Source organism: Meriones unguiculatus, chromosome 10 (assembly GCF_030254825.1).
Source record: "Meriones unguiculatus strain TT.TT164.6M chromosome 10, Bangor_MerUng_6.1, whole genome shotgun sequence".
Lineage (NCBI taxonomy): Eukaryota > Metazoa > Chordata > Mammalia > Rodentia > Muridae > Meriones > Meriones unguiculatus.
In genome coordinates this window covers 61,203,926-61,227,872 of record NC_083358.1, presented here as the reverse complement: position 1 = coordinate 61,227,872, position 23,947 = coordinate 61,203,926, and the positions used below count along the sequence as shown (strand labels likewise).

At 41.3% G+C, this 23,947-nt stretch overlaps 1 protein-coding gene and 2 long non-coding RNA genes across 5 annotated transcripts in view; 1 reads left to right on the top strand and 2 right to left on the bottom strand.

Annotated features, from left to right (window-relative positions):
- Col24a1 (collagen type XXIV alpha 1 chain) overlaps nucleotides 1-23,947 on the top strand; it is a 249,978-nt gene that overhangs the window by 58,329 nt on the left and 167,702 nt on the right. For both annotated transcript variants that reach the window (XM_060392579.1, XM_060392578.1), the window contains exons 13-19: nucleotides 8,356-8,409; nucleotides 10,016-10,060; nucleotides 13,628-13,681; nucleotides 13,760-13,804; nucleotides 14,044-14,097; nucleotides 14,300-14,353; nucleotides 17,045-17,098. In XM_060392579.1, coding sequence (XP_060248562.1) covers nucleotides 8,356-8,409; nucleotides 10,016-10,060; nucleotides 13,628-13,681; nucleotides 13,760-13,804; nucleotides 14,044-14,097; nucleotides 14,300-14,353; nucleotides 17,045-17,098 — 360 coding nt within the window. The remainder of the gene's footprint in view (nucleotides 1-8,355; nucleotides 8,410-10,015; nucleotides 10,061-13,627; nucleotides 13,682-13,759; nucleotides 13,805-14,043; nucleotides 14,098-14,299; nucleotides 14,354-17,044; nucleotides 17,099-23,947) is intronic.
- LOC132656868 (uncharacterized) lies at nucleotides 4,843-16,661 on the bottom strand. 2 transcript variants are annotated; one of them, XR_009594651.1, is made up of 3 exons: nucleotides 15,917-16,661; nucleotides 13,618-13,784; nucleotides 4,843-5,516 (listed from the first exon to the last, which is right to left on the bottom strand). It is a non-coding gene; the product is annotated as an uncharacterized LOC132656868 (long non-coding RNA). The 2 variants fall into 2 exon arrangements; XR_009594650.1 differs by lacking the exon at nucleotides 4,843-5,516 and adding an exon at nucleotides 12,451-12,626.
- LOC110562455 (uncharacterized) overlaps nucleotides 18,769-23,947 on the bottom strand; it is a 122,716-nt gene continuing 117,537 nt past the window's right edge. The window contains exon 5 of the long non-coding RNA XR_002477243.2: nucleotides 18,769-18,975. This is a non-coding gene — a long non-coding RNA (uncharacterized LOC110562455). The remainder of the gene's footprint in view (nucleotides 18,976-23,947) is intronic.

The window sequence follows — 23,947 nt, the reverse complement described above, 5'->3', positions numbered from 1 at the left end:
AGAACTGACTTCTGAAGACTGATAGGTCCAGGAGAGACATCTGGTCTGAGCATTCACACTCTCTAGTCTGACTTCAACTAACATTCTCTCCAGATATCTCAGATGGGAAAAAAAAAATCAAACAAGGTAGCAGGCAATGCTTTTGAGTGAGGCTTTTGAAAAGATCACAGCGCTGTTCTGTGGCACATACTTCACTGAATATATGTGAGGCACATCTTGGAACTGGTCTGCAATGAATCATATTCTTTAAAGGCCCAAAGCAGCTCTGATTTCAAAAGTAACAACGCTTGAGAAAAATAGTGAGGGCAGAGAGGATCTGCATGCTTGCGAACTGCAGATATCATGCATTACATGTAATTGCACATACTTTTCAGTACGGTTTCCAAGGTCCATTTTGTAGGGCAGCAGTCAGAAGTTAATGCTAATGTTGTCTTCAGCAGTTTTTACAGTCACTGGCTTGGTTTACCATCAGTGTGTTTATTGTACTAGGTTGTGTGGTTTCCATTTAAAAGAATGGATACCACAGCTGACTTTCAGTGACTGAAGACAAACATGAACTAGGAGATGGCATTTACTCTCAATAATTCCTGGACAGTAGCTGTCCAAAACAAATCAGTGTTTTAGGCTTCAGAGATGGCTCATTCAGTAAAGCGCTTGCCTTGCAATCCTGAAGACCTGAGTTCAGATCCCCAGAGTCCATAAAAAGTCTAGTAGAGTAGTATGTGTCTGTAATTTCAGTGATGGTGAAGTGTGAGGAAGCAGCACACAGATCCCTGGAAGCTTGGGAGCTGGCAACTCTGGGCTCTGCAACACAGTTCCAAGCCAACGAGAGACCCTGTCTCAAAGAAAATGGGGAGGGCACCTGAAAACCATGGTAGTCTGCTAAACCTCACATGTGTGCTATGGACACACACACACACACACACACACACACACACACACACATTATTTTAGATTTCTCAACCTTGGTAGGATTAGATTACAGGTTATCAAATCATATTACATTTAAACCTTGGGAGTAAAACTTGATACAGTTTTACTCCTGGGAAAACAAAATTGAAACCCTAAGGGATGTTTACTTTTCTAATTATAGAAAAGGCTGTCCCATCCCCTTTTTTTTCACATAGCTTTCTGTTGGAGGAGCTATTTAAAGTAAGCTATGTTTTGGCTTCTAACCCCAGTGTTAAGAGTTTCAGAACAGAAGCTCTCTGCTCAGCATCTGTTATTAGTGTCTATGTTTAACCCATGGCAATCTTAAACACACAGAGTGCACTATTGTCTCAGATGCTTAAGCTTTCTGCAGGAGGCAGAGACAGTGTTGTCTTTGCTTAGGAAAAAAAAATGCTGTTTATTGGATCATAAAGGAAACGCTAGAGTATTTTGATAGTTGCCATTAATTTTCCAATAGTTTCTTTCTAACTCGGGGGAAAAAAATACCATTTTCTGGTTTCTATTTGTGGAACTATCTACTGCAGCTATATTTGGCTTAGTACTATATGATGAATGTGTGGAAAGTTTCAGATTCTATAATGTTGAGTTTGCCCCACCCACAAGGCTGGGAAAGAGATGCCCACTGTTCATTTGGAAAAGGCCAGACAAGGCATGATTTCACAGGGACGTGTCACCCAGAGGTCTCGGAGAGTCAGCTGGAGGGATCATGTTCAGGGCTGATAACAGGTGGAAAATGCCGAGGGCCTTGTATGTCATCAAAATAAGCATAAAGTGATACATGGAGGTCAGGCCTCGTGTTCGGGAATAGGGTTTTTGTTTTGTTTTTGGTTTTGTTTTGTTTTGTTTTGTTTTAATGGAAAATGGCAAGAATAGCTAGTAGGTGCTATGTTCCAAATATTTTCTGAGATGAAGGGAATGACAGTGCCAGCCTTCAGAGTAGGAGAACAGGGTGATGAACGTTCTTTAAGAACACAGTACAGATGACTCTGAAAATAGAGGCATGGTCTAGCACAGCCTGCCTGGGATGGTTCAAAGGCCCGCTGCAGTCTGTCCTCAACTCAGCTGATGCCAGACTTCACCCTAGACCTGTGGATACAACTGACCTAGCTAAAAGGACAAAGAGGATGTGGAAAGTGGGTATCGCAGAGCCCGCCAAAGTCCACCCTTGATCTGCGCTGATCTGAGTCAGTCCTGAAGGATTTCTTTTTTTTTTTTTTTGGCTTTTTAAATTATTTTTATTTTTATTACTTTTTTAAGCCAGAGGGACATTCACAAGAACATTTTCCTAGTCTTTTTTTTTTATTAATTACACTTTATTTACTTTGTATCCCCCCTGTAGTTCCCTCCCTCCTCCCCTTCCAATCCTTCCCTTCTTTCTCCTGCTCCACACATGCCTCTCCCCAAGTCCACTGGTAGGGGAGGTCTTCTTTTCCTTCCTTCTGATCCTAGTCTGTTAGGTCTTATCAAGAGTGGTTGCATTGTCTTCCTCTGTGGCCTGGGAAGGCCACTCCACCCTCAGGGGGAAGTGATCAAAGAGCAGGCCAATCAGATTATGTCAGAGACAGTCCCTGTTCCTATTACTATGGAACCCACTAGGAGACTGAACTGCCATGGGCTACATTTGTGCAGGGGTTCTGGTTATCTCCATGCATGCTACTTGGTTGGACTATCAGTCTCAGGAAGACCCATGTGCCCGGATTTTGGGCATCTTTTGCTTTCCTTGTGGAGCTCCTGTCCCCTCCAGGTCTTACTAACTCCCACTTCTTTTATAAGATTCCCTGCAATCTCCTCAAATGTTGGCCATAAGTCTCAGCATCTGCTTTGATAGTCCGCAGGGCAGAGCTTTTCAGAGGCCCTCTGTGGGAGGCTCCTAATTTGTTTTCTGTTTTCTTCTTCTGATGTCCATCCTCTTTGCCTTTCTAGATGGGGATTTAGCATTTTAGCAAGAGTTTTCCCTCTTGATTAGTTTCTTTAGGTGTACAGATTTTAGTAGGTTTATTATATGTCTATATGAGTGAGTATATACCATGTGTGTCTTTCTGCTTCTGGGGTAGCTCACTCAGGGTGATCTTTTCCAGTTCCCATCATTTAGCATCTTTATTTGTAATAGCCAGAAGCTGGAAACAACCAAGATGCCCCTCAACTGAGGAATGGATACAGAAAGTATGGTACGTCTACACAATGGAATAAAATTTATTTACTCAGAAATAAAAAAAAAAAAAAACAAGGAAATCATGAAATTTGCAGGTCCTGAAGGATTTTTAGGTGCAGGAAATAGATGTGTGCCTGTAGGCTGCACAGAGGCAAAGTCTGGGCTGTACTTCAGCTTCTAAGTATAGAGAAACCATTCTGATCTCCTCCTTCTGCTTCATCTTAGAAAGATATGTCTCTCCACATACTATATGCCAGCTTGGTGTGGTTTATCTATAAAATTTATTACTACTATATTTTTATTATCATTGCTTAGTGATAACTTTATTTATTTTACTTTAGCCTGGATGTATTTTTAAACCTTATGCTAGCAACAAAAAGTATATTAGGTAGATGTATTTATATTACTTCTCTTTTTTAAATTTTATAGGTGTAGTTATCTGATTATTTTTATTCTATATGTATCATTTTTATGATTTCTTTGTAGAACTAGGAAAACAATCTTTTTTTCAGTCTTTACACATATCTAAGCCCAATTCAAGTATCTGTGAGTGATCTAAAATATTAGTACCACCTGAACGTTCCAGCAGAAGTGGCGTTTTGTTTAAAAACTTCCACGTTTGGTAACAACATCACTGTCAGACTCAGGCAAAAGGGAAACTTGTTTTTCGAGCTTTAGCAGGCTCTGCAGACCATAAACAAACACAAAGAATGTGCAGAAAGAGCGGCTGGCTGAGATGTCATTGCGGATTCAGTGCCCAGCCGTGCCATAGCATGCCCTATCCCTTAGACACCACTGTTGTTCCAGTGTATTAGTCAGCCAATGCTGTGTAAGAAATAACTTCAAGCAGATGGTTTAAAACAGCAAAACACGTGTTATTATAGTTTCCTTGAGTTGGGAAATTAAAAATGGCTTATTTTAGTAGTCTAATCCACAAACCTAAAGTTAAGATTTGGATAGATGTTGTGGTCATCTAAAGGCTTGACTGGGCCAACAAGATCTAACTTTAAGGTAATTTGCTTAGCTGGCTAGGCAGACACTCATTGGTAGTGGAAGATTTAACTTTCGTAGGGGCACGTGAGGGTCTTAAGAACGTGAGCTCGTCTTCTCCTGAGATGAGAGACAATGAGCACAAAGGAGAGAGGCCACAGCAGCATCTTTCAGGTTCATAGGTCATGCGCTGGCCACTTCTGCTCTCTGTGGGTCATAACCATCAGCCACGACTTAACATCGAAGGACTCTATACGAGAACAGGAACAGCAAGTATCAAAGAAGAGTGAGGCCCATCTCTGAGGCTGGCTGTCACAATTTCATATTGTGTGGGCCCCACAGACAGTCTGAGCATGTCTTCTAAGAAAGCCTTAAAGTGACACTAATGTTGGAGACAGAAATGGCTTAAAGTTATGGTGAGAGTTAGAATCACTAGGAAAGAAGAATGGTAAAGAAATACACAGAACTTTCGCACCTTGCAAATGTGGTTCTTAATAATTCACAGCTCCTCTTGGCCATTTCCCATCTAGATCTGTGCTTTTATTTATGGTCCCAGGGATCATAAAATTAATGTGATGGTAGCAATAAATATACTTGCAGATTCATAAATATTTAGCATCAAACACCTGCTATTTTAAACCTGATTTACATAGGTATTAGATGTAAGTTTTCTTCAAGATGATAAACACCATTTTCACTGGAAAAGAGATAAATATGAAACATTAGAATGATAAAGTTTTAAGGATATAAATATTTTACAAGATTAGGGCAAAACTATTAAAGGCAAATAGAAAAACCTTACGTTGGTTCACATGAACCTAAAACATCAGCAGAAAATGTTCAAACCAGTGCAGGCTAATGAAACTAGAGTATACTCACTGACTACTACCATCACAAAACATGTGAGCAAGGCTTCCTGCATCTCTAAAGATTAAATTGGTAGTTTTATTAGTTTCCTGCTTCTGTTGCAACATAACAAATGCTACAAGTTTGGCAGACTGAGTCTCGTGGTGGGGATCTGGGCACTGCCTAACAGTCTTGTGCTCACACCACCAAGTAGTATTCAAGACAGTGTTGGAGCTGCAGAGGTCTGACGGCAGAAGGTCTCTATCCAAGCTCCTTCCGGTTCTCTGAAGTTGGAGTTTGGGGATGCTGGGTTCATACTAGCCTTGGGTTGCAGGCTACCAGCAGGTCCCAGAGCCTACCAGCTTCCGGACGTCGGCCACAACTGCTTGCCATGTGAGATTGTCCACCACAGCTTCAATCATCAAGCTGGCAAGGAATATATGTTCATGATACTAAGAATTTTACATAGACTCTGCAGGATACTTTTGGCAGTCACACCCATCACTTGTCATGGTATACTACTTGTTCAGTGAAGCAAGTCACACATATTAATCAGTCAAAGGATGCGGAGTGTTTCCTGAAAACAAGAAAAGACATCTCCACTTAGTGTAATTATTTTAAAATTGATGATATATTGATGAACATGCATATTGAATAAGAAATAATACAATCCGTTCTTTCTATCTACAATAGAGAATGTTTAATAAATAACAAACATTAAAATCAGAAACTAGAGACCGGTCATTACAACAAAACTGCTTGAGGGATCAAGTCAAGAGGCAGCAACTAGCATTTACATATGTTGGACAGTGACCAGAATTAAACGGGAAGTTGAAAGTAAAAGGTTCTCTCTCACTTCTCTCTCTCTCTCTCTCTCTCTCTCTCTCTCTCTCTCTCTCTCTCTGTGTGTGTGTGTGTGTGTGTGTTCCCATTGCTTAAAAGAAGTCTGGGAATCTTCATAGGTTAGGAACTGACCACAGCCCTTTCCCCATTTCCCCTCTTTTTTGTCCTTTACTGTAGGAAGAAATCACGAACTGTGGGGCTACTTAAGCAGCCTCTCTCCTTGGGGGGGGCGGGGGAATGGAGGGATGAGGGTGTTAAGTCAAGGCTGGCACATTCTTTTCTCTGTCCTGAGTGAGTGTCCGAGAACGTTTGTTGGTGTCCCAGCTTTGTTCCTGACTCAGTCAAGAAAATTCCTCCATAAGATCTGGCTGTCGGGCATTCTCTTGGTGATTGGTGGGGAGGGACCAGCTCATTGCAGCAGTGCCATCCTGGGGCAGGTGGTCCTGGGTCTGTAAGAAAGCAGGCTGAGTGAGCCACCAGGAGCAAGCCAGCAAGCAGCACCCCACCATGGCCTCTGCATCAATTCCTGCCTCAGGTTCCTCTTACGGGGCTTTTCCTAGTGAACTGTTATATGGAACTGGGGGTGAAATGACCCCTTTCCTACCTATGTTGCTTTTGGCCCTGGAGTTTCATCACAGCAATAGGGCTCATGCTAAGGGGCTCATGCTGAACACAGTGATGTTTTGCAGATTTGTAAACGTCCTGACAGCAATTTGACTTCCCAGGACAGTGAAGGCAGAACCATTGCTTGAACTTCTGCCGATGCTGAAAGGAACAAGTTTATAATACATTCAACCTCACTGTTGTTGTTTTATCCTCTAATGAAAGAAGAAGAGAAACTGTCTTTCGTGCAAGTTAGCTGTGTTTTAGGAGAAGCATCTATTTCTCTTTCTGCTGTTGAACTAACTCCAAAACATCTTCACATATGTCATGGGGGCGCCAGTAACTTGAGGCAATCCTTTAAATACAATATTTAATGCTGGCTTGCCCAGATGAATAAGTTATGAGTCTAGTTGTGTATTTTTTTTATTTAACATGAATTTGAAAATGAATACATGGAGTATTTGTGATAGTCAAGAGCATAAGCTATTCTTGCAGTCCTTATAAATGTGAACCTTGTGGCTGGTGATATGGCTCAGTGGATAAAGGTGTTTTGTTGTGCAAGCCTGGTTTCCTAGATCAATTCTTGGAACCCACATAAAGGCAGAAGGAGAGGACCAATTCCACAAATTGGTCCTCTGCTCACCATACAAACCATGGCATGCCTGCTCCCTCACTTTCCACACACACTATGGAAACACATACATGGACTCAAATAATGAAGATGACGATGATGATGACAGAAAGGCTTTAAAATGTATTTTGAAGGTCAAAAAAAAATCAACGGTGCATCACTATAAAAAAGCCTTCATATATAACATTAAGAACAAATAGTATTGAGTTTTTCAGTAATAGATTTCATGATGGGAAAGTTTGTCTTGTCGGCCTTCTCAGCAGGCGTTCACAGTGTAAACACTTTACATTTGCAATTTTCAGGTGCATTGTGACTTCCCCTTACAACTGTGCTTCAAAGAGCGAGCTTTCCTATTTTTCTCTTGGAACGATGAACAATTCACTGTAGCATTGTAGAAGGATTCTGAAATTAGACTACCTTTGTTTGCGGTCAACCTGTGTGCCCAGTACTTCTCTGTACGTCAGCATCTTCAAATACGAAATGAGGCCATCAGTCTCCATGGACCAGACATGCTGTGGAGACTGAATATGTGTAAATCACACTGTGCCTAAAGCTGTGTATCAAGCTTGCTAGCAGCCAAGGTTGAGGCCTAGGAACCATGTTGGGCAGCAGAGAGAGCACCTAATGACTTGCTTCTGTTCCCTCTCGTTCAGTGACTGCGTAATGATAAAACATTCTTTCTTTACTACTTTACTCTTTTTTGTATATAAAAAATATTTATAAAATATAGGAATACTGCTTTTTAAAAGCAATGAAATTTAATCCAAAAACTAGATTACAGATAAGGGCTTAGGAATTCAGCGTTTTTTTTCCTGTTTTACAGTGTATGTATGTGCACGCGTGTACATGTGCACATGCATTGTGTCCGTGTGTTTGTATTTAAACACATAAGGATTTCGTTCGTGGGTATAAGTACTCATGTGTGTGAGTATGTGGGTGCATGTGTGTACATACACACACGTATGTGCTCACACATGTGCACACACATATATGGGAGCAAGCAAGAGGTATCATTCTCAGTGACCATCCACCTTGAGTTGGTTGGTTTGGTTTGGTTGTGTGAGACGGGACTGCACACCAGCCTGGAGCTCACTGATTTGGTTAGGCCAGAGGGCCAGGCCTATCTCTGCCTCCCCGGCCCTGATGGTAAATGCGCACCACTGTACCACTGTGCCATGCCTCTTTAACATGGGTTGGCATAGCAGACATTCTACCAACATACCATGTCCCAAGACCCAGGAAATGCACAGTTTCTGTTTCAAAATTCATTATAAAACAGTGAAAATGAGTTTTTGTATACTCCAGCATTGTCGGCAGCATTCTTCCTCTTTCCCTGCAGGGGTTTCCGGGTGACTTTGGAGACAGAGGCCCTGCCGGTCTGGATGGCAGTCCTGTGAGTACCTTGTGATGGTCCGTTCTTACAGTCTAACATCACTCATGCTCCATAGCAACTGCACGCGGCATCTTTGTGAGCGTGCTTACAAACAGTACAACTGGAAAGTTTCCGCACCTCGGCGCACACTCTAGTTTACTGTTTTTCAATATGAGATATAACCCAAAGTTGTTTGGATAAACCTCCATCGTGCCAGAAAGTCATTAAAATTAATCACTTTAACCATGTTTGCGTAGCTTAGGTAAACATGACCGAAACACCGACCTTCCTATGTGAAAACACAAGCCATGCTTCTTAGTTCTGCATGGAGCAGACTTCCACTTAGGGCTGTTCATGTGTCACTATGCGAGAGTTGTTTATTACATCAAAAAAGAATGGGGATGGCCTGCTGGGTTTCAGCCCTGCGTGAAAGTTGATCCATTTTTTCTCCCTCTGGAGAGTCTGACTTACTCTCCAGTCTATGCCACATGCATATTATTTTCATCAGATTTTCAAGAGGTTAGAGCCAGTGCAAAAATTTGGGTCGTCTAAATTGTGACCAGTTCCTATATTTGTTTATATGTGAGTGAGCATCATAAAGAGCGTAAATATATTTTCTTTTTAAAATTCTCTTTTCAAATTAGCATTCGTTAGATCACATGGCAGGCTTCGCTAAGGTTTCGCTTGTGTCTAAGCCATGGGGTTCAAAAGAGAGGTAGAAGTGAATCAGACTTAGGTTATTTATGTTATTAAATATTTGAATAATATTTTGAGTAGAATATTTACCAGCTTTATCTCGCGCATGAGTTTTGGCGAGCAGGGGCCTGTTAATTTTAAATGTGATGAAGTGAGCATCATTTAGATTTTAAAATGTATGCATTGTGCACTTACAGAGTTCATGTGAATTCATTATTTAATTACTTGCCAATTTTATGTCCCTGGAACCTATTAATGCTGGACTCAGCATATTTAAAACATGCTTTGCAAAATATGTTCTCCATTTAAAATACATCATAATTCTTACTGAATATAATTTAAACCTTCAAATACAAAAGCAAACTTGATGTTTTTAGTTTGGCTTATAGTTTTGATTTTTTTTTTCAATATTCACCATGTCTGTGTTTCAAAACATAAATCAAAGACTGTGGAGAGAGAGGTCACTCCTTTCCCTCATTCCTATAAGTTCGATGATACATAACATTATGATTTTTGTAATAATGAAAGCAGATATTATTTTGTTTTCTACATAAAACCAAAGGTAGAGATTTAAAACAATCTACTTCAAAAGATGCAATTTTTTTTTTAAGCTGTCTGAAAATACCCTCTAGCCTCTATGCACTGACCACCTGTCTTTTCATACAGCATACAGGCCAGTTGTTTCTGTAATGCTGATTACTGGTTGCATTATCATTTTTATTAAGTACTTATAACTCAAAGAGAATCACACTTCCTAACCTAGAGGAATAAATATCCCAAAGCACCTTTGAAGGAATAAAAATAATTTATGCTTTTCAATGGAAGATGATTTTGACATATTGGTTCCTGGAAATGTGTACCATCATTTCAGAAAACCCCTCAACAGCTTGGAACCCTAATGCACACACTTTGCACATTTCTTTCGTAACAGGGGCTTGTAGGTGGCATTGGACCCCCTGGATTTCCTGGCATTAGGGTGAGTACCACTAATCATCATCCTCATGAAATAGTTTATTGTGCAACTTAAATTGTTAGATGTGCTTTAAAAAAACTTAGCCAAATGAGTTTTTATGTCATTGCAGGATATCAACCCAGCTTAAATGTATTTTCAAACATATATGAAAACTAGACTTCTAGTAGAAATCAAGAATGTAGCTGCTGCTTTTGTGATAAGCTAAAATGCCTTTCTTCTATAGATTAATGTATGTATGCACGGACACACTTATAACTGTCTTCTTAAAAAGCATTAGAGAGCTCAGTTTCTTCAAAGGTGTAACATAGAAAGCAACTTCCTCCTCCTTTGAGAATCATCTTTATCACCCAGTTGGGAACCAACAGATGCGAATGCTCTGCCTACTTCTGTTTTACCACGCTGAGTATGGTAGGCATGGCTGAAACGTCCAGAACTCGGCATTTATGTAATATATTCATATGAACCTTTCCATAATGTATTAATAATGTACTAATATTAACATGGATTGCAGATGGCTCCTTTGTCTAATATATTAACATGTGCTTTTGGTCTCTTTCTTTGACTCAGAAGTCCTCCGCTGTCTATAGCTTTGTGGTTCCTCTTTGCCCTCATGCTATAGTCCAGGCATCCTCAGCTAAGGTCCCATGCATCTTCTGTCTGTCCATCTTCTCCCAGAGATGAGTGCCGTGGGTAGGGAATAGCAGAGGACTCTGGGTTACCTTGATAAGCTGAAACTCTCACAAAGCCATCGTGCATTGCTTTCAGAAGTCTGCGACTTTTCAGGACAAGAATTTGCCCCACAATTTCTAGTGTGTAAATGAAATGGTTTCGTATTTACAAGTCAATTTTTACCTTATAATCTTCTATTTTAGTAAGTTCTTTATAGTATTTTTTTATATCTTCTGATCCTAGAGATGTTTCTTTTGTAATCATAAAACAAGATACCATACATTCATCTCATATTGCCAGTTTAAGCATTTTGAGACAAACCAAGCTAAGACAAAATTTAAGAATGTTATATTGTCTATGAAAAAATTGCACAAAGAAAGACTTTATTAGCAGAATGTCTCTCTGTCATCAGATGGATTATTTCTAAACAAGCTCAAACACAAAAATTTATTGTGGTTTTGAACTTAACATAAGCTTTAAAGCTATGAACTTTGAATAAACCTGCCACTGTAGTCACATGAATGGCTGTTTCCTATTGACCGAGTTTGAAACTGCAAGGAGTGATGTATTGCCCTTGAATATTTATTAAGCTGGAAAGTATTACCCTTTGCTACTAACAGTCCCATATAGTTCAGGATTAAACACGTTAAGAATAATTTGTCTCCATTATACCTCACAAACTTTAAGACACTTCCAAAAGTGCTACTGTTGTATTTTCCATTCTGAAATTTGTATCATATAAATAAATGCAGATGACTGCCCATACAGTAGCGAAATGTTGGCAACTAGAAGTCTAGAAATTGCTGTACAAAATGAAAATGTATTTTAAAGTTAATTTCTCCAATATCAATTCCAAATTTTATTCGAAAACAGTCATGTCACACTTTAGGTAGAGTCTGAGGAGGGGGTGGAAAATGGCACCTGTGTCTGCTCTCAGCTAGCATATACGTGAAGAGACTGTGGGCATTTGGTGCTGGTCACTGTACTTCAAAGAGCCGGGGAGTGGAGATCTGGATGTGAAGAGCGTTCCTAACAGAGAGCACCTGGGATCCTAGCTCAGCAATTTGAATTCCAGCTGAACTGAATGACATTTTTGGAATCTCACAAACGGAACTTAGGCTGTTGTTTTGCTTTCAGAGACATAGTTTCTCTGTTTGAGAGTCCTGGGAGCTAACAAGCCCACTGTAAAACTAAGGCTGGCCCCCGGCTCCTGAGTGCTGGTGTTACTGGGCTCAGCTACTACACCCAGCTCTGAATTTTTGTTATTTGCTGCTTTTGAGCTGGCATCTCCCTATGTTGCTGTGTTGCCCGGGCTGATCTTGATTTTCCCAAACCTCCTGTCTTATTTATCAGAGTAGCTGGAGGTATAGCATGTGCCAGACATGGCCACATACAAAACTTGAAGATCCTTACTATTTGGAAACTGTAGAGAGGGGATTGAACCCAAGTGATCATCAAGATGGAGAGTGACGTAGAAGCCAGGACAGAGTTAATGAGAGAAAGAAGGAAATTGAGGTCTCAGCAACAGAAACTTGACCTGGTCTCCAGACCATCAAGAGATTTCCATTTTTGATGGAAAAATTTTCAATAGTTTTTCAATAATATTACTTATTATTGACCTTTGTTTTTCACAATGACATATTGAAAGAGGCTTTCTAAGTCCCTAACTTATAGGAAATGATAGTTTTGGTTCTGTTTTTGAGAATTTAGAACGTTACCTTGAGAACCTTAACAGCAGAGATCACGTCTTTTTTATCTTTGTTTCTTTGCCAGTATTAGTGTCTGGTGCAGGCAATGCTCACTAAGTCATAAGTGATGAGTGAATCTGCTCAACCCAGAAAAGCAGAGCTCTTTGGTTCCTCCTCACTATGCCCATAAGTTCACTGTAAATCTTCTTGTTCTATACATCATAAATCACAAAACAAAAGCACAGCAATGTTGATGCATAGTAACAGTAAGTATTAGCTTGTGGGCAGGAAAGATGGCTCAGGGGTTAAGTGTATGTGGTGCTCTTACAGAGAAGTTCCCAAATTCCCAGCACCCAAGCCAGGCAACTGACATCTGCCTGGAACTCCAGCTCTAAGGGGTCTGACGCCTTCTTCTGCCCTCTGCAGGCACCTGTACTCATGTGCACATACCCACACATAAACACACACATAATAAAATTAACTGCTTTGCAATTTTTTTGCTAAATAATTAACAAAATAGAAAGCTAAGATAGTTGATTAATATATTTGACTATTTGGGCAGAGGGCTTGACACTAAAATATTTCTACAAGATGTTATTCATCTGAAAAAAGGAAACTACAAGGTGAATGTCATAGACAGGAAGAATGTAGGAGTTCAGTGGCGTCCGATTAGAGTAGACTGGAACAGAGCGAGATGGCTTCGGGGAAAAGGATGGGCTGTCTAGAGTGTAAGAACTGAGTATTGGTTGATGGTTCCATCCTAACAGTGGCAGTAGGGGCTGTCTCTGACTCTGTGGCCTGCCACTGGATTCCTTTCCCCTAGCTGGGCTGCCTTGTCAGGCCCCACTGGGAGAAGATGAGCTTAGGCCTGCTGTGACTTGGGATGCCTGGGTAGGTTGATAGCTCTTGGGGGCCTCTTCTTCTCTGAGAAAAAGGAGAGGAGGGGAAATGGGGGGGAGCTGGGGGATCACGGTGCGATTGGAAGGAGAGGAGGGAGGGGGCTGGGATCAGGCTGTAAAGCGATTAAGTTAATACATAAATGAAAGAAAAGAAAAGATAAATCTTAAAAAGAGAATTGAGTATTGTTTTAAAAGAGAATAAAAGTTGTTGAAAATAGGCAAAATGCTTTCAGTTCATTTATTTTTTAACTGTACCATGCCCCCCTTTCTTACCCTAATGGGTGCTTAATTATTTCATTCTTACCCCTCCTCAGGGAAGTGTTGGTCCCGCAGGACCAATTGGACCTCCAGGAGCTCCTGGCCCGATGGTATGGCTCTGTTTGCTTATTGATGGTTCTCTTTCATTTCTCCACAATATCACACAATAACACCTTTTGTATTTTTAGGGCCTTTCAGGAAATAGAGGACCACCTGGAATCAAAGGTGATAAGGTGATTTCCATATTAACATTATCACAGAGATCGTTTCTTACCCTAGTTGGTTATTTTGTTTATGTCAGTGGAAATGTTAAATGTTAAATATTTTTTGTTTTTATTTATAGGGTGTAATTTGAATAGTTTTTCTAAGAAGTGGAGAAAATTGAAAAGTTTTTCTTCTATGACAAATACTTGCCTTCCTGTGTATCACCATGCTTTAATTCACTGTCTTTCTGTGAAATTGTGCTTCCTAGGGTGAGCAAGGCATGGCGGGAGAGCCAGGAGAACCTGGGTATCCTGGAGACAAGGTAACTCTTATACCACTCATTCGATAACAATGAAAACCTAAAAGCATTGATTCAAACAAAATTATTATTTCAACCGTGCATTTTGTAAGGCTGTGGTACCAATATGATTTTTTATTCTAAAATACACATTAATATTTTTAGCAGTAGACAAGTAGAAAGTTTTCTTTAACAAAACATTTTCACCTCTAATTTCTTCTTCTAGGGCACCATTGGGTCGCCAGGACCGCCAGGGATAAGAGGAAAGTCAGGACCTTCAGTAGGTTTGAACACTCACTTTGCTTTTTGTGATAAACACGTGCATGCCACAGCTTGAGTCTCGGTGCTTAACGGCATTAGCAGTTAATGGTGTTACTTTGTAGTGCATTGCACTATTTCTGTAGTCTAAGCTAAGAGAAGCACATTCTACTTTTGACATACTGACTTAACATTTTGTTTGTAAAGGAAATCACAAGAAGTGTGAATAAGGTTTATTTATGGTGAGGGATGAAAATGGTGAGTTTTACTGACTCACTGTCCATCTTTCTGTACTGTTCTGACAGTTTAACATCACCGGGGATTCCATTAGCAGGGAGATGGTTGACCTTTTGTGATTTCATCAACCTTTGAAATATAGGTCTTGAGCTCAGCATAGCTTAGACTCACACTGATTTTATTGAGGGCCGGGGAGATGGCTCAGTAAATAAAGTGTTGGCTGTGTGAACATGAAGACCTAAGGTCAAGGTCAGCCTTGGTGCATGTGTGTTTGTGATCCTCGCTGGGCAGGCCCAGGAAGGTTGGTCCTGGGGCTTGCGTGCCAGCCAGCCTCCTACTCAGCAAAACCCAGGTTCTAGTGCGGGACCCTGTCCTAAAAACTAAGGTGGAGGGTGGCTAGGAATGATACCCAAGATTGACATCTGCCCCTCCCCAACATGCACGCACACACATGTACATGAACTCACGTAGTTTTCCATACAAATGCTTACCCATAAGAACACACACATATGATAATGAAAGAAACTTTTTGTTGGTGCCTAAACTCATTTGTGTCTTACTAATACCAAGATATTTGGTCTGAGAAACCTTAAGTAAGGGCAGGAGACTCCTATTTTATGAAACTTTTTATACAAAATTGGTTGATTTATTAAGAGACAAATTGCCACGCTTGGCCATGAAAATTTGTGCCCACCAAAAGCTCTGTTTGCTCTCAGGGGCATCTCCCTGAGTCCTGGCTTCGGTTTTCTGTCATCTTGGGCTTTACTGGTTGCTATTACTGCATCCAAGTCGATCTGAGTTATAACATGAAAGAATATTTTCCAGATGTGGAAGCAGCCTGATGTGGAAGTGTGTACATTCTGGAACAGGGAAGGTTTTGTTCAGCAAGTTCAGAAATCAGGGAAAGTTACCCCTCTGGAAGGGTCAGGAGCTCTTCTGCCCCTGAGCTATAGAAAACAAAGACACTTGTGTTTTTAGCATGTGTGTGTGTGTCCTGGCCCCCTAACCATTATTATACTAGAAGTTTCTTCATTTATAAACATTCACTTAACACTATGTCATTCTATAAACTACTTGAAAATTCTTCAAAAAAGTTTTTTTTAATGGAAAATTGACATCCACAGAAAGCTGACAACTTAAGTTTTGTAAAACAAATAATTATTATGGGAAATGAATAAAATTGCTCTGCAATTGTTATTGTTATTATTTTAACATTTGTTTGTCAATCAAATCAAAGGCCTGAGGATATGCTACTTTTTCTTGGGTGCGTCCAGTTATACCTAATTGGTTTTTGCCACTAGAGGGCCCCACGAAACCCACCCCATCACTCTTTAAGGGAGGTACTTACCCCGTGTAGATGTACCGCTCATTCACACACTGGTTCAGATGAGTTACAAGTTTGTTTCTGCCATTCGAAAAAGAGCTCTTGCCCAGCTGTCTAGATGCTGGTGTGTGAGTGTTCCTGAGCCCTCCCTCTCACGCCGCAGGCCTTCACCCTGGGAAGGCAGCCCTTTGTCGGGAAATAGGTTCCTTCATGTTGCATTCTGCAGTCTGATGTCATCTTAGGCCTATTTTAATCAGAGTCAAAGCTCATGTGGAGGCTTAGAGGGAAATCAGCAAGTTCAGCAGTTTTCTTCTGACAGCAAGAGGGTCTTGACATTCGTCTCCCCCATTGGAGCTGTCATCCCGTGAAGGCGTGGATGCCGTCCCTGGCTTAGGGTTCAGCTCCCCCTTCATCTTCTGGCCTGCTTTGCAACTTCAGCATGAAAATCAAAAGTAACTTACAGAATCCTGAAACCAAGCCCTCAAAATTTAATTCCAGCGTCAATGTGATCTGCAGACAAAGCCAAGAGAGGAGCTAGGGCAGGAAATGGACGTTCATCAGGTCATGTAGGTTAATGTTTATGATCCTTCTGTGTGGACAGTGCAGAGCAGAGATAAGGAAGATTTAGAGGCACCCAGGAATGAGGTTTTCAGTCCAGGAGAGTCATGATTGCTCCAACAAGCCACTTACAGTAGCAATGAGAACTCTCTGCTGTTGCTTTATCAGCCTGTCTCTGGAGAAACACACACACACACACACACACACACACACACACATACACAGAAATATACAAGCATGCACACACATGCACATGAAGCAAATACATACACATAGGTATATACACACAGGCATTTACACACATATGAACATACACACATGCACATAGGCAACAACTCACACAGGCATAAACACACGTGCACATACACCTGTGTGTGAAGCCTGAATGCAGAGAAGGTGGCTGATGCTCTCAGGCGATGATAGTGTAGCAGGGGAGCAAGAATCTGGACCCTTACAAATTAAGTCTCTGGGAAGCCATTACAACTTGGTTTGACATAATACATTAACTGTTGTTCACTTGCAAAATGCCAGTTTCTATTTTTGGTTATATTTAAGCTGATACTATATTTTGATTTTTTTTTCTTCCCCCTTTAGGGACAACCAGGTGATCCAGGACCCCAGGGACCACCTGGCCCTCCAGGACCAGAGGTAAATCATTGATTAAAGGGTAATAAATTTCAAATAAAATATGACGAAAATTAAATTTAACATACAAAACATGCTTTTGTGGGAAACTTGGGAAAGATTCTCTCTGGAGTTTGTCAATGTAAAGCAGTTTAGACCACATTGGCTCCATCAGGAATCCCAAGGAAACAGGAAATTGAGTATGAATTGAAGTTCCTGGGGCCAGAACATTTGCAAGCCTTGAACACTTTTCGTAATGACGGTGGGAACAGAATGGAAATTTATGTGTCATGTGAACTTGGCCAGGAGGCACCTGTGCATGATTTTTCGAGGCTCCTGGGTTGTGAGTGGGAGCTTCACGGAGGGTCGGGGTAGCTCAACCACTGGTGTATCACATAGCTTAGTATTTGGCAACATTTTGTTTTTATTAGAGATGCAAAGTCTGGATTGTCCACATTTCTATCTTGATGAAATCACAGTTTGCCTCTTCTGCCTAGCACTGGGCAATGACAAATAGTTAAGAATTGTAAACCAAACTGGACACATAATCTCACTGAATTAGCAACATGAAATGCTTCCAATTCTTGTTAAATGCATATATCATACTCTAGAATAAATGTGATTACGCTTATAGTAGACATATCCAGTTTGTTTATATATGCCCGAAAATGTTGAGTTTGGCTTCAGGCTTGATAAAGAACCTCTCTCTTTCTTGAAAGCCCTCACCGAGCAGAAGCTCTGGAAGTGAAACAGTGGAATGTTCTTGAATCATATCATGAATCCCAGACTTTGTGTGAGATACAGCTCCTGCATTTCAGCGTGTTATTCAGAAATACACCCCATGCCTAACTCAGAGTAGCAGATACAGCAACAATGCTGAGAATATAACCTGACTTCCAAATAAGTAAAGAACTAAAAGCTCCTAAGGACATATTCATTATAGACAGATCAAAGATCCGACATTACATTACACCTGGTTTTGTTAACAGAGGAGCGGCAGGGTGTGAGATGCAGCTACCAATGCTGTCCTGAGAGGGGCTTCTTTCATTTTAATCTTTCTTCTTTTATTTCAGTTTCTTCTTCAATTTCTTCTCTTATTTCAATCAAGTTTAATGGAAACTTTTCTGACATATATAGGACTTGCCTGACTTTTTTCAGTGAAGATGCAGAATCTAATTTAAATGTAATTATTTTTTTTAAAATAGTGTTATCCTTAGTCCAAGAACAAATTGTTGAAATTGAAGTTATGAGTGGCATCTGCCTTCTGTGTGTGTGTGTGTGTGTGTGTGTGTGTGTTGTGAGGTATTCTGTCTCTTGTATCACTAAGATTTTAATCATCTTTTTTGCATAAAGCATGGCTATGGGTAACAAGTCATGTCTTTCCGTCATAACTCACCATCCAAAGATCTTCATTTTTCTTGTTTCCTTTAAATTTTTGTCATTTTCCATCAACAGTTAAAACACTGTCTTCATTATTACTCCACATTGCTTATAAAAGGCGCTGGCCTCTAACTACCCTGTTCTTTTTCACCTGCTTTAAACCCTTTCCATAGACCCGGAGATGTTTTCTGTAGTCTCTCAAGAATTAGCGCAAGATCGTTTGGAGCAATTTAACAGCTCCAGCATCTAACTCACACCCATGTGCTGCACGCGTGACTAGATAAGAGCACCACCTCATAGCAGATGGTCTGGTCCTTTCTCTCTGGCAGTTTTTCCTCTCCTCTTCCACCATGTTTCCTGGGCCCCGGGTGTAGGGGTTGTGTTGCAAATGTATCAGTTGGTGATGGGCGCCAAACTGACAGTTGTTCTGTGCGTGCTGACAAGTTGTAGATTTCTGTGATGGTCTCCACCTCTGCTGAAACGAAGAAGTTTCTTTGGTGAAGAGTGGGAGCTACACCCACCTGTGAATACAAGGATGGGTAGTGAGAGTACAGTTGGGAATGAGACCCATTATAATGCTAAACTTTAGACTTTTAGTGTAACTGGAGATCGAAGAATTTAAAGAATGTTTAAGAGCAAGTCAAAGCTAAAATGGTTTTATGTGCATAATAGACAGATTTCCTCAGGTAAAAGTTCCTAGGTGTCAAGTTCACGTTTATCCTGTAGGCTTTGACCAAAGATTTCTAAGTAGGAAAATGGAGTTTGGGGGTTTAAGGTTTTTTTTTTTTTTCCAATATATGCGTGAGGACAGAGAAGATGGTTGTAAAGAAGGAGGGGTTTAAGAGACTAATCTTAATTTCTTAGGAGGATCAATATGATAGAGTCAGGGAATAACAGTGAAGTTCTCTGACCTTATCTGTGAAAGGTAAGGGTGGTTTTAATAGAAACACAGAAAAATAAAGTTTATAACCTTTGAACTTTGAAGTTCAGCTCAACCAACTTGGGAGAGAGGGCTATAATATAATTTTCATATTTTTGCTTGACCACTTGGGTAAAATGTGGGTCATTATTCCAAAATGGAGACTAAAAGTGGAAGGAGAAAAGGAAGAAGTTCAAGGTGGTTGGAAGTTGGGCCTTAGGTTTTGACCTGTTGGGATTGAAATGCTTGTAGCGCATGCAGAAGAATCTCATGATGATTCTGAGACCATGGTCCCAAGACTCAGAGAGAAGAGCAAGCAGATGCTTACAGCGTGCAAGAGCCAGTAACCATAAGAGTCACGTGAAGCAGCTGTGTAGAGGAAATCATCTGGGGAGAGTTTATGTCTCAAGGTCTGAAAATAACAAACCTGTGTGCGCACCTCCCACAAATCTGTTCTTTGTCTGCAGTGCAGTTAAAGGGTTTTTGTTTTAATTTTACTTTAATTATGATTGTGTCTGTGTGTGTCTGGGTGAGTATATATGTACATATATATGCATGTGCCACAGGGGTCAGAAGAGGGCACAGGGTCCCTTGAAGAGGAAGTTATGGGCATTTTATAAGCTGCCCGGTGTGGGTGCTGGGATATGAACTTGGTCCACATGCCCTACGATTAAGTTTTAAGTTAACGGCCAAAGGGCAGTGAAATAAATTTGGGTGACTATCAGATACACTCCTGGGCACTTCATAGTCTAAATGAAGAAAAAACAATGACAATGAAAATTAGAGAATATTTAAAATAGGATGAGACCAAATGACAACAAAAACATCTATCACAGCTTAGATGGGTTAAGAACACGGGCTGTTCCTCCAAAGGTTTTGAGTTCAATTCCCAGCAACCACATGGTGGCTCACAACCATCCATAATGAGATCCGGTGCCCTCTTCTGGCATGCAGGCACAACACTGTTACATAATAAATCAATCTTTAAAAAGAGAGAGACAGTCAAACTTATTTCTGCAAAGCAAGGCAGATAGATGAGTTATGTAGAGCTTCCATGGCGGAAATTGGATCAAAGGGAGAAGGAAGAGAAAGAGCATCAGGATTGGACCAAGGCCTTGGGGAGGGGGAGGGGGGAGAGACCTTGGGGGAGGGGCAGCCTGGGGCATTCTTGGAAGCCTAAGTAGGAGCTGGCTGAAGATCTTGAAGGTGATGGTTATATTGAAGGTTATATTAAAGCTAAAATTTGAAGACACTTTTGTACCCCTCACCCTGAGACTTGGAGATCTTTGGAGAAAAAGGAGGCAGAAAGACTGTAAGCCTAGAGGGGGTGGAGGACTTCGAGGAAACATTTTCCAGATACACCGGGAAAATGCACGTGTGAACTCACGGTGGTTGTGACAAGGTTGTGCAAGCTCCGGCAGAGCGGGATCCCAGCGCAGAAGTGGGAAGGTAGAAACGGGATCCCAGTGGCTGTTAGTGTTTACTGGCTGCTGGGAAAGGGGCTGTCTGTGATCTTTAATCATGTGACCACAGACCAGGGCAAACCTCAGTCCCGAGACCAGCCGCAACAAAAACTGGACTTGACGGCAAGAGAAGAAAAAGAGGGAGAAATAACCTCAAAGATGAGTGGGAGGATTGAGAGGGTGGTTAGGAGAGGGACTGAATATACTCAAATGCATTCTGAAAAATTCTCGGAGAATTGACAAAAATATTATAAAGACTTTTTGCCCAAAACAGCCACCGAGTGCTGCACATTTGATTGACAGGGGCTTCGGACTCGAATCCAAACATTACTAACCAAAACCATGGAATATAATTAGTTGTATGAGGTGCCTCTCCCACAGACAGAAATATATTCATCATTTGAAAGAAATATAGCAACTCGAGATTTTAATTCTGTTTCCGTTTTCAGCACAGACTGATGTCACGACACCAAAGCAGAATTTGGTTACAAAGATACTAAAGAGGGCTAAAATGGTGATATCTAGATATAGAGCTTTGTGACGGCTTTCATTAATTATTTAAGTGATAAAAGATTTAAGTTAACGTCTGGAAAAAAAAAAGAGTATCTAAGTCAAAAATCAAGGAGTTAGGCTGAGAATCGTGAGCCAATTACCTAAACTCTCTAGACCTTTCTTCCAACTATGGAGTGGGAATATTTATAGCGCTAACTTTGTGAGGTTACTGTATGATATACATTAACACACATACAGCATGTCAGGGAACAATGGACACTAGCTGCCACCACCGCGATGCCTCTGTAGGCAGAGCTATTGTCTTGACTCGGAGAGAGCGAGAAGGAGGGAGGGAGAAGAAAAGCAGAGAGAGAGAGGGTCAGGATGAGCCAGTTCTAAGAGCAAAAGTTCCCGGAGGTTCAGCGGTGGCCGTAGCATGGCTTTTCTGATTGGTGTTTTGGGAAAGGATTTCTTTTTTAGTATTTTGAGATAGAGATGGGGTGGCAGGTCATATGGATGCAATTGCCTGACGAGGCCAGGAGAGGGCGTTGGAGCTCTTGGAGTGGGAATGGAGGGTTGCGCGCTCCCCAACATGGGTACAGGGAACCCAACTCAAGAGCTCTGGAAGAGCATCAAGTGTTCCTAACTCCTGAGCTGTGGCTCCAGCCCCTGGCTTGTGCTTCTAGAAGGTCACTTTGGGTTGTATGTCCATCCGAGAAGGAGGAGAAAGAGTACAGAGAGCAGAAGGATGGCTTAAGATGGGAGGACACAGCCTGACGACAGCTCCAGGGTTCTGGAAGTACTTGTTTAGCTGAGCGGCATTTTAAGTTTTGACACTAAAACTTGCCAACTGTGGAACTGTAACTTTCTGTTAAACCTTCACTGGACATCACCATCATGTAAAGAACTTAGAGACAAATGTACATGCGCAGGGCCAGTCCCCCCAGTGCTGAGTTGGGTTCACTTAAGGTATTCCATGGGTCATTAACAGAGACAAGAACCATATTTTAGGTGCTGTACACACACAATGGAATTTTATTAAGCCATAAAATGAAATCATGACGTTTGTAGGAAACAGAAATTATTATCTTAACTGAACTATCTCTGACTCAGAGAGACCAATAACACATTTTCTCTCATATGCAAATCCTAGATTTTTACTTTTATGTGTGTGAGCATATAGAGGGATAAGACAGGGACCTAGAGACTAGACAAGAAGAAGGAATAAAGCAGTCTTAAGGGGAGTTTGAGATGGAAGAAAGAGATAAAAAAGAGAGTTATAAAATATATATACATACTATGAGAGCAGAATGAGGAGCGAGGGCAGGGCTGAGGCGAGTGTGGCCAGACCAGCAAAAACCTAGCATGGATAGAAACTGTGCAATGCAATTCATGGCTCTAAGTGCTATTTTTGAAAGCAAAGACTCTAATAAAAACGAACACATTTTATCTTCCTGTTCTTCCTCACTGAAGTACCATCGTTCTGTCAGAATGAAACCGTTGCCAAGTCAGGAAAGTATAAGGCTTTGGGGAAATCAGAGCATTCGTTCTCGCACTCTCTGCCTGGAAACTGTCTGGCATGCGGTGCAGTAACCTTGTAAAATTATTACTACCACTCACTGGAGCGCAGTGCGGCACAGGGGCGGCGCTCTGCGAGGTTTATGATATGAAGTAACTAAAGAAAGCCACTAGTAAGCTCTGCAATGGAAGCCTTCCAGGTACCTTTTAATCTGGGAGGCCAGGAGCAGGCAAGGAGAGAATGAAGAGCCCCGGGGGAGGGGAGGGGACAGGGTGAATTTGACCTAAAGGCAGGTCATAGTACGGAGAGCCTGGGAAGGATCCTAAGTTAGGGCTGAAAGCAAGCAAGCACGTTGACTGGATGCCTTAGTATTCGTTTTCATTGATCTGTTTCTTACGATTCTAATTTTTTATTCACTGTGTGTGTGTACAGGTGACTTTGAGTGCCACTAGAAAGTGTCAGGTGCTCTGGAGCCGAGTGACAGGTGGTTGTGACCCAGCCACTGGGGTGCTGGACTCTCCGTTTCAGCCTACTCAATCTAGTTCTTGCTGCCCACGTGCCGTATGTGTGCAGTCATCCACTAGGGGTGGCTAGAGAAACCCACCACCGGGAACCCTCCCTCCAGTGAAGCATGAGTCTCCACCCCTTCAGCATCCATCAACTGCCACTGGCCTCTCAGCTAGGGTACGGGTGAAGAGCCGCTCCTTCCTCAGTGCTGAAACCACCTTAACCATAAGCAGAGCCACAGCTACTGTGAGTTCATGCATGTGCCAGCCGTGTCACGGCAGCGCCCAGCCTTTCATAGCTCTCCCCGACAGCTGTAACACGGAGTAATGGGGAAAACAAGGTAGATTTGAGCCAGGGCAGTGAACTGTGCTATTCTAACATTGCTACCTGCACACAGCTTCCATGTTCCTTACAAGCTTCGTGGCATGTTTTAATGGCACCTGATTTTCAATATTTTTCTGTGTATACTTGAATTATTTTTCCCATGTGGAGTTTAGCATCAGACTTATCTAGCTTCGTTAAAAATGTCATCATTGTTTTTATTGGCTGCGGTTTATACTGATTGAGATAGTGTTGCTATAATTATACAACGA